The sequence below is a fragment of the Ursus americanus genome, chromosome 6 (genome assembly GCF_024610735.1).
Source record: "Ursus americanus isolate L20-20 chromosome 6, mUrsAme1.1.p, whole genome shotgun sequence".
NCBI lineage: Eukaryota > Metazoa > Chordata > Mammalia > Carnivora > Ursidae > Ursus > Ursus americanus.
In genome coordinates, this window is record NC_142132.1 from 9,047,903 (window position 1) to 9,063,484 (window position 15,582).

General features: G+C 45.0%; 1 protein-coding gene across 1 annotated transcript; it reads left to right on the forward strand.

Moving 5' to 3' along the window:
• Window positions 1-65: 65 nt before the first annotated feature.
• Window positions 66-12,145, forward strand: CUZD1 (CUB and zona pellucida like domains 1). The gene is made up of 9 exons (XM_087862607.1): window positions 66-173; window positions 2,384-2,534; window positions 4,475-4,689; window positions 6,064-6,214; window positions 6,548-6,765; window positions 7,254-7,426; window positions 8,470-8,861; window positions 9,967-10,235; window positions 11,691-12,145. Exons 1-9 carry the CDS (start codon window positions 92-94, stop codon window positions 11,864-11,866), a joined length of 1,827 nt encoding a protein of 608 aa, XP_087718733.1. The 5' UTR covers window positions 66-91; the 3' UTR covers window positions 11,867-12,145.
• Window positions 12,146-15,582: the final 3,437 nt, after the last annotated feature.

Here is a 15,582-nt window from a genome sequence, read left to right on the forward strand (position 1 = left end):
GAAGGTCTCCAGAAAGCTCTGGAACCAGATATGGAGCCCTGGGAGGTATAAAAGCCTGCTCACCCTTCAGGCTGTTCTTCCCCTGACAAGGATGGGGGCTGTGAGAAGACTCGTCCTCTTGGCCCTTTTGATTGTGCCGTGTTTGGCAGAGTTGAATTCAACCAAGTCTGAAGGTAAGAAAATTGAACCCGTGGTTTCCTATCAAAATAGGGAGACCTCCTTTCAAGGGCCTCCGCCGAAAGTTTTTGAAGCTTTAATATCTGCCAATGGCCTTAAATACAGGGAACGTTCATTTGTATGCTGTTGATGTGATCTTGAATTAGCACTAAGGTTTCTTCAGGCCTATAGGACAATATACATAAAAATGTAAAAGGGTAAAGAATTCTATCTGGTAATTTTACTACTGAGCATTAAATATTTAGGAAATAATTATAAAAATGCACACAAACACACTGTGCATTTACATAATTGTAAAAAGCAATGTAAATTTCCCTCATTTTTTCTGTAAGTTTTAAAGGCATACAAAAGTATATACTTCGGCGATTTCTTACAAATCCTGAGAAAGGTGCCCAGGATCTACTTTAAGAGAAAAGTTTACCTGAAATTTGTACAATATGATTGTGTTTTTGTTTAAAATACATACATTGGAACATCTTTAAAAATCTGGAAGTAGATGAGGAAAGGAAAGGTCTGGAAGTTTTTACAAGAAATTTTTAATGGTGATTTTTTTCTGGATGGGTGGGCTTATACTTTTTTCTTTGTTTTCTGATTTTTTTGCTAATAAACATAATAGTAGTTATCGTTAGGGGAAAATAAATAAGAGACTAGGGTTATGAGGACATGACTCATCACTCACAGAAAAAAAGGAAAATGAAACCTTTTTGTTTCTAAGTGGAGTTTTTAACCATTCGCTGGGTTCCATTATGAAGTATTTGATTTTCTTGTTCACATTCCATTATAGCTGCTGCTGCCCCTCCCCCTCTTCCTCCTCCTCCTTTTCTTTAGTAACGGCTTTATTAGGATATAATTCACATGCTATAAAATCCATTCTTCTAAAATGTAAAATTTACTGATTTTTAGTATACACACAGAATTGTGCAAAAATCACCTTTATGTAATTTGAGAACATTTTCATCACCCCCCAAAAACAAGCTCCATACCCATTAGCATTTACTAATGCTTTTTTCCCCGTTTTCCCCAATGTTCTCAGCCGAAGGCAACCATTAATCTACTTTCTGTCTCTATAGATTTCCCCAATCTGCACATTTCCTACGAATGAAATCCTCTAATCTGTGGTCTTTCACTCAGCGTAGTATCTACAAGGTTCATCCACGCTGTACCATACATCGGGACTTCATTCCTTTTCATTACTGAATCATCCTGCATTGAATAGACCCCATTTTATTTATTCATCAGTTGATGCCCATTTGGGTTGTTTCCGCTTGTTTGTTATTTGGCTGGTGCTGCTGCAAATACACATTAGTGTAACTTCGTGTGAACAGATGTTTTCATTCCTTTTGGAAATATGCCTAGAAGTGGAGCTGCTGGGTTATGGTAACTCCCTGTTTAATCTTTTGAGGAATTGTCAGACGATTTTCCTAGCAGCGGTCCCGTTTTACGTTCCATGAGCTTTGCGGGAGGGTTCCTATTTCTCCACATCCTTGTCAACACTCATTTATTTTCTGTTTTAGACTCTAGTTTTGTTTCATATCCTAAACAGTGTAAAGTCGTATCTCACTGTGGTTTTGAATTTTATTTCCCCGATGACTAATGATGTTGAGTAGCTCTTCATGTGTTTATTGGCCTTTATGTGTTCTTTGGAGAAACATCTATTTTTGTTGTTTATTTTTTATTGGATTGTCTTTTAATTGTTGAGTTATGAGTACTTTATATATTGTAGATATAAAGCTTTTTAAAACCATCTTTCTTTAAGCCCTAATATAGTCTTTACTTATTTAATTTTTTAAAAAAGATTCTGTTTATTCATTTGACACAGAGTAAGAGAGAGAGAAAGAGCACACGTAGGGGGAGTGGCAGGCAGAGGGAGAAGGAGAAGCAGGCTCCCCACTGAGGAGGGCTAGATCCTAGGACCCTGGGATCCTGACCTGAGTTGAAGGCAGGTGTTTAACCAAGTGAGCCATCTAGGTGCCCCTATAGTCTTTATTTTTTATGAACCATATATAGAAAAATCATAAATATCTTCTCCCCAAGGGCTCTAAGAGGAGCAAATCAATGACTGACAGCTTACTTTGAAATGAGCTAAATACATCACAATTACATCCACGCTTGTATGGATATTACATGTGGGGGTAGATTCCTAATCCCTGGAGGAGAAGGCCAGGGGCAACTGACTTTCGTCAATGTCAACTGTGGTCTCTCCCAGGCAAATCAAGCTGCCAGGCCAGCGTGGGAGGCTCCAGCCAATCTGATGCCCACAGGGCCCTAATCCTGCAACTCAATCCCAACGAGGACTGTACCTGGACACTAGAAAGACCAGAAAACAAAAGCATCAGACTCATCTTTTCCCATTTCCAGTAAGTAGAGGCTTAACTTTCTAATGAGGGTGGTTGAACTCTGGCCACACCAGGGAGTCTGTGTCGGAAAAAATTAGCGGGTCCTAAGGTAATGGTAACTCCCATGACCACAACGATGATGATGATGATAATGGCTGATAGTCACTGACTGGTGACTGGGCCCCTGGCTCTGGTCACAGAGGTCCTGTGGGGTTGGTATGGTTATCACAGGCACAGGGAGGTGGAGAACTTGTCTCAGGTTACATAGTAAGTAGAATGACCAGCATCAGTACCCAGCTAGTCTAGTTCCAGATTCCAGGCCCTAAAACACTAAACTTGGAGTCCCAGACTTTGCTATGCATTCTAATCAGCAGGGGCGCTTCCCAAAACCTAGATTCCCAGGCTGAATACCATAGAATTAGATCAGAATCCCTGGGGGTGGGAACTAGGCCATCGGGGGTTTTTTCTTTAACTTTTCATTTTGAAATCAATATAGACTCACAGCTGTTTTCTCTAAGTGCCCAGGTCATGGCAGGTGAGGCCAAGCCGAGCACAGGGCCCTGCACCAGGAGCCTGCCTCAGGGCTCCAGGAGAGCTTCCTCCATTAAACCTCTCAACAGCCCTCTGGGGTTATGCAATCTAATCCCACTCGGTGGGTAAGAAATCCCAGAGAAGTCATTTAATGTGTCCAAAGTCACAGACTAATACAGGTGGGAGAGGACTGGAATCCAAGCCACCCAGCTCCAGGGCCCAAAGTCTTACCCAATCCCAGTGGTTCTAAAGCTGGGGAGTCTCAGAGCACCTGGATGGAGGGTTTTGCGAAAGCATAATTGCTAGACCCTGGGCCCAGATTCCGATCCAGATGCGGGCAGCTGGGCCTGAGAACATGTGTGCAGAGGTAACAATCCCCAGGAGCGGTTCCTGCTGCCCCCTGCTGATCACGGCGAGACACTGGGAGACGCGTGGCCCTAGGCCCCAGAAGGTGGAACGGACTTCTCTTTGGCCCTCAAGGAAACAAAGGAGAAGGGGGACTTCCATATTTCCTGGACTTCTAGGGCTACTAAGAATCCTATACATTATTCTTGGTTTGTAGAGAAAGAGAGAACGGCGGCATGGCAAGAGTGAGGGAGGGGAGATGAACATATCACATTTCTTAGACGCTTCCCTTGTGCCAGGCCTGTGCTGGGGGCTTCCTGTTCAGAATATTATAAGCCCCACACCAGACGAAGGCTGTGACATCCCATTTACGGAAGAGAGAGTGAGGAAAGGAAATAGTAAACCACTCATCCAAAGTTACACAGCAGGTGAGGGACTGAGGCGGAGGGGGAATTGGGGTGTGTTCACCCTTGTGTCCTCCCTCTAGGGCATCTTGGCGCTCTGTCGGGATTCTGAGGGCATTTGGAGAGACGCTGTCAGAATGGGCAGAAAACAGTCATCCTGGGCTGCCCTGCCCAACGCAGGGCCTGGGACCGTCCTTATGAATGAGGATGTAGGATGTGAGGGAAGGAAGGGGCATCTGGGAAGATACTAAATTTGCTTAACTTGAGAGAGGGGGCCAGGGAAGAGGAGTTGCTTCCCCTTTCAACAGCCTTGGATTTCAAACCTCGAGGGGAATGAATTCTATATAAGAAGATCCCACCCCACGATTTCCACATGGGCATGAGGAATGGAAGAGAGGGAAGTGGAAGGACAGGGGTCTTGGATTCCAGGCCCACCTCCCCCCCCAGCCCCAACTTTATAGAATTGTTGGCAACACAGTTCTGCTTCCTGAAGCATTTATAGATTGGTGTGTGTGGTCTGATGTGCAGGGAGGTGGGGGGTGGTTGGTCTTGGAGAGGTTGAAATGAAAATAGCTATGCCATGGCGTTGGAAAATGGGATGCCAATGTGAACAACTGGACTCCGCTCTGAACCCCCCTTGCCTGGTGGCTCGTCTCTAACCCCGGTGTGTTCTGTTCACAGGCTTGATCCTGATGGAGGGTGTGAAAGTGAACACATTCAAGTTTTTGAAGGAAACTCTACCAAGGGGTCTCTGCTAGGGAAATTCTGCAGTAAACATGACTACATTCCTGTTTTTCAATCATCTTCCAATACATTAACGATTCAAATCGTCACCGACTCTGTGAGAATTCAAAGAACTGTCTTCATCTTCTACTACTTCTTCTCTCCTGGCACCTGTGAGTTCTCACTTATACATACCACACACGTGCCGCCTATGAGCATAGAAGGTTACATACTGTCTTGCTTGGGCTTTTATAACCTCGAGTCTGAGTTCTCGGTTGATGAGAACAGAGGTTCTCTAACTTGTGTGCCTGAGAATCACCTGGAGAGCTTGTGAAATCCGATTCCTGGGCCGCCCCACGGAGACTCTGCTTCCCTGGTTCTGGGATGGAGCCCATGACTTTGCCTTTCTAACCAGCTCCCAGGTGAGGCAGATGGAAGGGGCTGATCAGATGGCTGCATGCTGGGGTGCACTGTGTTACAGACCAAAGCAGACCCTCCAGGTGCGGCCTGTTGTGGAATAACCCTGAGATCCTTTGAAATGCCCACTCAGGAACCACTCCTCCCTCAGGTCTGATTCAGAAGATCTGCGTTAGGGCTCGAGAAACCTTCCCGTTTGACAAGTTCCCCAAGTGACTCTGACAAAGATTGGAGAGCAGATGATGAGACTCGCTGACCTAACCTGTCAGGCAATCCGATGTGCCCCTGCTTCCGCATTCCCAGCACCCAGGTTCCACTGCAACGCAAAGCAGAATGCCAAGAAATTCTGCAAGTGGATTCCTGAGCAAAGCTCCACTCTGGTTTGCTTTCTGAGGCCCAGAGCTGATCACGTCACTCTCCTCTTAAACCACACAAATCTCCAGAGTGGCACAGTCCAGGTTCTCCAAAGCCAGACCCAGGCCACCTTTTCAGGCCTTACCTCTGGCCACTACCTGACAGGTATCCTATGGTTTAGCCGACCTCAGCTGCTCTACATCCCCCGAAAGAGAGCCTTCAGTGTTGCCTGTCTGTGTTTCTCTGGTCCAGCTGCTTGCTTCCCGACGGGGAGGGAGGGACCAAGGGCAGCTTCCTGTCAGCTGCATCTGAGCTGACTTGGAAGGACAGTGTAGGGCAGGGAGAGGGGAGAACCACAGGAAGAGGACTCCTGTCTGCTGGAACCATCGGTCTGATGAGCTGTGGGAAGAAAGGACAGGCTGGAAGAGCAGGTCACATGGAGGCGGCTAATGAGGCTGGAAAGCTGGGCTGGGGCCAAGTGAGGGAGAGCCTCCAATGACAGTCCTGAGAGTGTGAAGCCATTTTTTTGTGGCTTAGTCCAGGTGATGGAGGGTCTCTAAAGCTGGGACAGATCTTACAGTGATCTGCACCAGCGATCAGAAAATCCAGTGATAACGAAGGATGAGAATCTCAGTGTGCTACCAATTCGAAAGAGGGCAATGGAACAAAATTTGGGCGGGGTGGGGGATTGCTTATTAAGCTCCGTGCACAGCACAGAAACTAAATGATGTCTCTCTCTTGATTTACATTCTTGGTCACCCTCGCATCCCTTTCAGCAATTCCAGACTGTGGTGGTTACTTGGACTCCTTGGAAGGATCTTTTACCAGCCCCAATTACCCAAACCCACATCCTGAGCTGGCTTACTGCGTGTGGCACATACAAGTGGAGAAAGGTTACAAGATAAAATTAAACTTCAAAGACATTTTGTAAGTACTGTGGTCCATTTCTGCTGTTGGGAGAAATGTGGGGAGCCTGCCTGACGGGGGGGAACCTGGGGAAGAGAAATGACCTGAACCCCCCTCATAGTTGGGCCCTTTTCGCAGAACTGGTGTATAGAGAAAACACCAATACTATTGCATTGAACTAAGTCATCTATTTTTCTGAAGATTCTGAGGTCACATCAGGGACTGGCAAAGGGCCGGGTTTGTCCTATACCTGAGATACCATCGTGAGGAAAAATCTTTAATCACTTAAGACTGGAATTGCTGAGAATTGAATTGGTTTGGAAAGCTTTTTCACCAGAGGCCCTACTTTTCTAGCTTAGAAACGGATGAACACTGCAGATTTGATTTCATTGCTGTCTATGACGGCTCTTCCACCACCTCTGGCCTGATTGGACAAGTGTGTGGCTATGCGAAGCCCACCTTCGAGTCCTCGTCCGACTCCTTGACCGTGGTGCTGTCGACAGATTACGCCAACTCCTACCGGGGCTTTTCTGCTTCCTACACTTCCATTTATGCAGAAAATATCAACACTAGTAAGTCATGTTCCTTAGCTATTTTGAGCTCGCTGAAGAGTGTGTCCATAGAAACTGCTCCTTAATTCTTAGCCTACCTACGCCATCCCTATTTGCAAGCCTGTCATACATACTTTGGAATCAATATTCACAATCTGAAGCTTGAGAATCAGTTTTGTGCATTGCTTAGTACGAGAGGAAATTACTGCTTTTATTAACTGGAAAAAGATTTCTGTAGAAAATATGGACTGTTTCCTGTAATGCCTTCTCTAAAGGCACAATTAAAAATAGTACATTTAGAGATTCAAGTTGCGGACAAGATCACAGTGACCATTGTGGAAGTTGGGTCAACTGCTCTGCTGTCTCCGGCTTCGGATTACGGTTTAAGGCAAAAAGGGTTTTGAGTTTTTATGTAGTCTTCTGTACACATAGCTTTTCAAGATCCACAGTTCCTAGCTGACATAAACATAATCCTCCTTGTTTGTTTTTTGTTTTTTTTTTCTGAACAGCATCTTTAATTTGCTCCTCTGACAGGATGAGAGCTATCATAAGTAAATCCTACCTGGCTTCGTTTAAATACAATGAGAATAACTTACAACTGAATGACCCAACTTGCAGACCAAAGATATCAAATGTGGTGGAGTTTTCCATCCCTCTTGATGGATGTGGTACAATCAAAAAGGTAAGGTGAGACACCGAGCTGGGTTTTGTCGCACGCCAACGGAGTGTTGGGTAATGCTAGCAGTGCAGTACTGGCTGGTGGTTTTCACGACCGACTCCCGAATTCTTATGTCTTAACGCATGGTAAGGCTGTGTGAACATACGCGTGCACTCACTCATTTAAACACAAATGCCAAATTACCACATTTATTTTCAGGGTATCTGGAGGGGGTTATCGTTCCCAAAAGGTGAAGAACTCTGGAAACTCACTGAAGAATGTTCAAACTAGACTAGGTGGGGCAGGGGTCGGGTCCTCCCAGTAATATTGTATAGAAAATGCTTAGATCTCACGTTAGCAAGAACCTAGCTGTATCGTTAGGATCTTCTTCTTTCCCCTGTAAAGGGAGAAGGTAAAAACATGATCCTTGTTTTAAACGTGAAGGACATAAGTTGCTGATTTGTTTTCCATTTTCTAGAACTTCAAGATCTCGAACATTTGCACCCTGTAGGTCCCTTTAGGGTGTATACCCTAAACGTTCCACTCATGTCCTTAAACCACAGCCTCGTTGAGAAGAATGGCAGCTACTCCAGAGAATCGATAAGGATAGAAGTAAATCATTATTTTCTGCTCCAGATGAACACCTGGGCTATTATCTGTGCGTTCCTAGGGAAGGTAGCCTGGGGAGAACCTATTGCAAGACTTCTGTCTGCAGACACTGGGGAAACCGCCCCATGAGCCACACTAACTCAAAGCTACTTACGGAAAAAGGCCTTACGTTACAGGGTCTCAAGTCTCTCTAGGGCTGGAAGTTTGCATTCAGAATTGTTTTTTTAACGTAATTGAAAAAAGTTCTGTCTAATTCTGTCTTCAAGTCTTTCTAAGCCAAGCTCTATCTCTCATCTACCCAGAATGTGTCTTAAATAAAGCATATTGGAGCCTTATAGTATCCTGGCATGAAAGCTGCTGTCTTGTGATTTAAGAAACTTGCAGATGTGATTCATGTCTGTGCTCCAAACTATTACTGGACCTAACATACAACGTTTGAATTCCATCTCATTCTGCAGGTAGAAGATTATTCAGTGACTTACACCAATATAATCATTCTTATTCCGTCCCCCACGTCTGAAGTGATCACCCGTCAGAAACATCTCCAGATTATTCTGAAGTGTGAAATGGAATCTAATTCTACCGTGGAGATGATGTACATAACAGAGGATGACGTAATACAAAATCAAAGCGGAGTGGGCAAATATAACACCAGCATGGCTCTCTTTGAATCCAATTCATTTGAAAAGCCTATACTGGAGTCACCATATTATGTGGATTTGAACCAAACTCTTTTCGTTCAAGTCAGTCTGCGCACCTCAGATCCAAATTTGGTGGTGTTTCTGGATACCTGCATCGCCTCTCCCACACCTGACTTTGCATCTCCAACCTATGACCTAATCAAGAGTGGGTACGTACTGCCGGGGGACATGCTTTTCTGAGGATTAATAGTGACCTGAACGAGGTAAGATATTTTGTGCATGGATACAGGATTCATGTATGCATACTGTATAATTTTTTTCTAGTACTGCTACCATGGAATTTAGTAAATGTAATCATTTTACGAAATACAGTGACTGTGTACTAATTACAAATAATTTAAATGAAAGCATTTCTACAGCCACAACCCATATCCACTAGATTTTAAGTCTATTTCCAAAATATTTGTTGGCAGAAACAAATTTATTTTTTGTCAAGAAGGCTTTATGTTTTCATTTTTGCTTTTTTCCTCCACATTTTGGTTATTTTCAACAAAATCCCCAAAGATTATTTCACTTGTTCCAGCTGTAGAACACAAACGTAATGCAAATTTGTAAATTTCTGCGGCATTTTTCAAAAAAAAAAAAAAAGTGATGGGGTGCTTGCCTGGCTTAGTCGGTAGAGCATATGACTCTTAATCTCAGGGTCGTGAGTTCAAGCCTCACATTGGGTTTGCAGCCTACTTACTAAAAAAAATTTTTTTTTAAAGTAATTTTTTTGAAAGGAAAGTTTTCCTTTTTTTTCTATAAGCTGATGGACTTTAACTGCATCAACCATATGGGCACATTCATAGCAGGTGTATAAAGTAAGGTGTTTGAGCTCTACTGTATCCGAATTGATTTGCTAATTAATTCACGTGGACTAGAAATTTTATTGCTGGAGAGAGCTTTATTCTACCCAGGAATCTGATCTGTTAACCTCAGCATACTATAGTCTGAGCTAAAGACATTGTCTTTCTTTTTTTTTTTAATTTTTTTTCTCTCCCAATTTTTATTTAAATTCTAGTTACCATAGAGGGTAATATTGGTTTCAGGAGTAGAATTTAGTGATCTCGTACATACCACACACCTGAACTCATCTGATCTCGGAAGCTAAGCAGGGTCAGGCCTGGTTAATACTTAGATGGAAGACATTGTCTTTCTAGAGAAATTTTTGACCCATGAATCAGACCGTTCAAAGAACTGTGTATCCTGTCTTATCAACATTGAAGAGACTGAACTGTAAATTTTCTAAATGTGCCGTAAATTCTGTTCCAGATGTAATCAAGATGAGACTTGTAAGGTGTATCCCTTATCTGGACACTATGGAAGATTCCAATTTGATGCCTTTAAATTCTTGAGAAGTCTGGGCTCCGTATATCTACAGTGTAAGATTTTGATATGTGATAGCAGTGACCAACAGTCTCGTTGCAACCAAGGCTGTGTCTCTCGGAGGAAACGAGACATTTCTTCATACAAATGGAAGACTGATTCTGTCATAGGACCTATTCGTCTGAAAAAGGATCGAAGTGCTAGTGGAAATCCAGGTAAGGAAAAAGCTGTTTCATGATCTAAGAACACCTCATGGTTCATGAAATTCTGCTCAAATGTATTCCTTCTTAAGCATGTACAGTTTAGAGATTTATGATATTTGTCACAAAGCCCTAAATAAGGTAAGCACACAAGCTTAATTTTTCTATTAGTTGATAAAATGAAAACCATGTACATTTTAAGTATATGATGCACTGATAATTCACCATTATTCACATGGCTTTTGGGGGTAAATGTAATGTCCCTCCTTCTAAAAACGACAGTTTCTCTTAGATTCCTGACTTCTTATTATAGACACCATGGCAGATAACAGAATCAAAAGCAATGTATTTTAACTCCTAAATGAGTAAAATCAGATGAAACAGCATCCCGTACAAATCACTTTTTTGGGCAAAAAAAAGCATTTTTTTTTCTAAAACAGAGAAAATACTGTATTTTCAACACAGCCCTGCTTCTTTTTGAGGGATGGAAACATGAGCCCTGCCAGGTCACATAACAGGGTGATGGCGAATGCCCAAGGACAAGGCATGGCTGAATGGCTTTGATAGACCATCATTACATGAAAACTGTTTATAAGAATTTATCTCATATGAAAATGATCCTGGCATAAAAGAATCTCATGACTTCTGTCTTTATTATTATTTGAATGGGTTGGGAAGGAGTAGAATTCTAGTTTGTGGCAAAATATTTCTTTTTTTTTTTTTTTAAGATTTTTTAAATTTATTTGACAGAGATAGAGACAGCCAGCGAGAGAGGGAACACAAGCAGGGGGAGTGGGAGAGGAAGAAGCAGGCTCATAGCAGAAGAGCCTGATGTGGGGCTCGATCCCAGATCGCCGGGATCACGCCCTGAGCCGAAGGCAGACGCCTAACCGCTGTGCCACCCAGGTGCCCCATGGCAAAATATTTCTATGACAAAAACGAAAGAACACCAACAAAAATTAAATCCAGTAATTTTATAAACAGTCACTAAAAAGATGATACATCTATGGATATTAGTCTAAATTAGTTGAAAATTTGTGAGTGAAGTTATAGAAATATCATGTACATTAGAAAAGTACCCTTTTCCTGTTTGAAGAGAAGAAACTAGTTGTTTCTCCATTGATCAAATATATTTTGGTGACTATGGGAGATAGTGACCATCAATAAATCAATAAATTCAACTTTGATGCTTGAATTCCACAAGTTTCTCACCTTATGCCAGGAAAACAAATTAACTACTTAAACAAACAAATATAAGGACATCTTGTCTTTTAAATTACACAAAAACATAAACTAATTGAAATATTTGCTAGAAGCTCCTGTGTTCCTATACGTTGCTTTGGCATTATTTATCATACGTTCATTGATGCGAAATATTCATAGGCTGTGGAGAGATACACATTCATGAAAATTTTGTAAGGCCAAGTAATACTTTTCTTTAAATGATTTTTATCTGGTTTCCAATTACAGGATTTCAGGATCAAATACACAGAGAAGAAACTCAGAATCAACCTTTCGACAGCCTGCACCTGTTCTCATTCATGGCGCTTGCTCTGAATGTTGTGATTGTGGCCGCGCTCATAGCAAGGCGTTTCGTGAATCAGAGAGCAGACTACAAATACCAGAAGCTTCAGAATATCAACTAAGCGGTTCAGCCTTCAATGAGACACATTTCTCCTGAATGCCAAAGGAAATGCTGCGACAGGGCTACACATTGTGAATAAATTAGGAAGAGCCTCACAACAGCGACACCCAGGTCCTGCTGTCACCGGTCGGTCGGAGCAGGCCGCCTTGCAGGGGTGATTGAAACGAACCAGCCTATGTCCATGCTAAGGAACTAAAGACACCAAAATATTAAGTGAATTAGAAACGTCCTTTTTCACAAGCATGAAACATTCTCAGTAAACATTAGGTGAAAAGAAGAAGGTTGTTTTTACTTAAATCTTCCACATTAGATGTGTTTATTTCCTAGATGCAAATATGCTACCTTTTGAAACATCTACGAGGGTTATAGTTTCTGAAACGAAGCGTGACAGAGAGAATTGCCGTCTCGTTTATTCACACGCCTCACTGTAGTGCACATTCTCAGCATTTCACAACTTAAACCCATCTCAGAAAAGGGCTTTGGAAAGAAGAAAGCTATTTCATGATCTAAGAACAGGAAAGGAGAACCTAAGTATAAAAGGAGAGCCTCCTGTGTAGTTTCTAGGTGAAGGAATGAAAACACAATTCTCCCATCTCCCGTCGAACACCAAAGCCAAATGTAATCCTGACAAGTAGTCTGTTCGGACTGACACTTTCCTACCTACCGTGGCTAAACGATATCAGGGGCCTCGATGTGCGCCGTTCTTACACGCACCAAACATCATATTGAATTCTCTGTCTTAGTTGGACAGTACAGCTCTACCCCCTCACCCAACCCCACCATGGTTTCAGGTTCTTATATACATCCAAAGAGGCAACCACATTTCTGAACGCCCAAGGACATTCTCCTGGACTCCCAGACTCCCGGACACATGGCTTGGCGACCCAGTTTGCCCAGGGAGTACACCATAGTAAGACAGCACCTCGACCCTCCTCGAGCACGTTGTTAGGGGCCTGCTGGGTTTCCAGCTCCAAATGAAAACAGATCTTCCCCATTTTCTTTGTAATATTTCCGCGTGGATCCTCCAAGCACTTGCCCCAAGTGGCCATGCGGTCGCATCTCCTCGGCATTCGTCCGTACGACTAAAGGGAGGCACTGCAAAGTTCTTTTCTAACCTAACATGAGAGCACTTAAGAACGTAATTAGAACAGGCAGATCAAATTCAGTCTAAGACAGCCCTTAAACACTGCCTGGTCCCTGGCCCACCTGCCATCTTTCTGTCAGGAACTGACCGAGCCTGGGAGGGTGGCTGGGCCTGGGGGCTGCTCAGAGGCACGCCGGGCACAACAGTGTTAATACCAAGAAAACTGTCACCTAGCGGGACTCGGTAGACAGTGTGAAGTGGTATCAGCATGGATCGAAAGACCCTTTGCAGTGGAGCTATTGAGCTCTACCGATGGGTTAGAAGTATAAAATAATATATAGCAGAAGGTTGTTTCCTTCGGGAGAAACTGCAGTAAAGTAAGTGAAGGTCCCAGATCTGGAGTTGGTGGCCCGGGTTTTAGTCCCTCCACTTCCCTGGTGGGTTACCTTGGCCAGGTCACTTTCAGCCTTGATCTCCATCCACAATTTTAACTGGGGAAGGAAGCAGCTGCCCCCCCCCAACCCCCAGTGTTGCCACTGCGAGGATTAAATGAGGAAATGAGCTGTGGTTGGGGGCTGTGTTCCACTCGCTGCTGGTGATGAGTCCCCATGGGCGGCCCCCAAGCCCTGTTTCAGAAGCTGCTTCCTCAGACCACACCGGGCCCCGACCATCACGTGTCGGGTCCTGGGAGACAAGCCCTGGGAGAGAGGTTTGTGTGCCCAAGGATCCCTGGGGCGCGTGCCTAGACTCCAGCCCTGTAAGTGGGGAGGGAAGCAGGCCTGGGCAGGGGGTTGGTGAACGGTGGAGCGACTGCAGCAAAAAGCCCGGCCCACCCCCTGGAGTCCTGGGCCAGGCTGGCCTTTCAGAGATGTCCCCACACCGGGGCTTGGTACCCCGGCCTCACGAAGTGTCTCTGTCGAGCAGTCACTGGTTGAAGGCTGTGAGCGTGGACGAGGCAGTTGCCTTGAGCTGAGGGAGTCCCTGCAGAGCAGTGGGGCTGGGAGCCATCAGCCACCGGCACTCCCGGCGGCTTGAAGGATGACTGATGCCACCGGAGGGAGATGTGGGTGCCACACTAGAGCGGATCCATGCTCACTTCCTAAAAGAGCAGGATTTTCAGACTGTCTCACAGCGTTCAACTCTGACTCTATGCTATACTCAAGAGACATGAGCTTTTTTTTTTTTTTTAAGATTTTATTTATTTATTTGAGAGAGAAAGAGCATGAGGGAGAGGGAGAGGCAGCCTCCCCGCTGAGCAGGGAGCCCAATGCGGGGTCGATCCCAGGACCCCGAGATCACAGCCTGAGCTGAAAGCTGATGCTTCACCGACTGAGCCGCCAGGCACCCCTCCAGAGATGGGTTTAACAAAGCAGTTCAGCAAGGCTAAAACTAAAATGGGCAATGGAGTACCAGCATGTGCGAACAAGATGGGAGGGTCACCTTGTTTCTACTGAGCAGGGTGGATGCCAGGCTCCCCTCATGGCGTCTGCTGCGACTCCCCCCAGGAAGGTGGAGTCTCCTCGTTACCTCTGGGTGGGGGGCAGAGGTCCTGGCTGTCTACGAGGTCTCCTCTGACACCACCCCAGAGTACTCAGAGGGGTGGCTTATACCTGCCCGGTGGGGTTGGAAGCCCGGCTCCCCACTGGTCTCCACCTGACATAGGGAGTGCTGGGGAGGCCCTGGTTACTGCGCAGAGGTGGTAACACCCTGGGAGGGGAGGGAAGATGTAACGGATCCTGGGGGCAGGTGGAAGTCTAGGCTCCCCACTTCCCTTTAGTCGGCAGGGCTGGAGGTAGGGCCACGGTGTTACCCAAGGCTTACTGTCGTGCCTGGCTACCCGTTTGCCCGTCCTTTGGCTAGAGAGAGTAGGCTTCTCTTGGGGCTTTTTTGTCTCCCCCCATTGGTGTTTCTGGGTTGCAGGTTTCTCCCTGTTAAGTGCGTTTTGATCCATATTACATGGAATGCTCAGCAGTGGCCTTGGCGTTCACCCGTCGGGGCTCCTCAGACTCCCCTGAGCGCTAGTGGAGAGGGAGCTCCCTGCCTCCCACCTGCCGAGCCGCACCGGGAGAGGCTGACCTGGAGGGTCACTGGACGCTTACTTATTTGTGCTTAAAAGTTCAGTCCTTTCATTGTCAACACTTCTCCCCTTAGGCGTTTGTTAAAAGCCATAAGGTGCTAACTTTGGAAGCTGTTAGTCTCCCACATCCTCAACACGTACGGGTAGATGCAGTGAATGGGCAGATAAGCTTCGGAAAGGGGAGCCTCTAGCAGCTCAGAGCTCCTCGGAAAGCTCCTTCATTCATCTGAGGCGCTCCTGTGAGATAGACGCCCGATGCTCAGACGACATAACTGAGGATGAAGGTACTCGGTGACGAATGATTAACTTTTGATTTAAAGATGCTGCCGTCACCAGACTGACCAGCAACTATGTTTCATCAGCTTCTACCAGGTATAAGCAGGGAACGCCCTCAAAATACCCGTCAGTATCCTGTTTTTATCAAAATGGTTGGCGATGAAGGGCACGTTTGACATGAGCCTGAGATGTTCCCCTTTAGAGGCAATGCCCTCCCTTGGGTCATGTGTCAGATTTTCATCTCTGGGGACTTCAAGTTTAGCTCCCAGGTTCCCCCAAA

Coding starts and splice junctions, on each gene's coding strand:
- CUZD1 (XM_087862607.1), top strand. CDS start 92: ATGGGGGCTGTGAGAAGACTCGTCCTCTTGGCCCTTTTGATTGTGCCG. Junction 6,215..6,547: donor TTAAACTTCAAAGACATTTT/GTAAGTACTGTG, acceptor CTACTTTTCTAG/CTTAGAAACGGATGAACACT. Junction 8,862..9,966: donor TATGACCTAATCAAGAGTGG/GTACGTACTGCC, acceptor ATTCTGTTCCAG/ATGTAATCAAGATGAGACTT.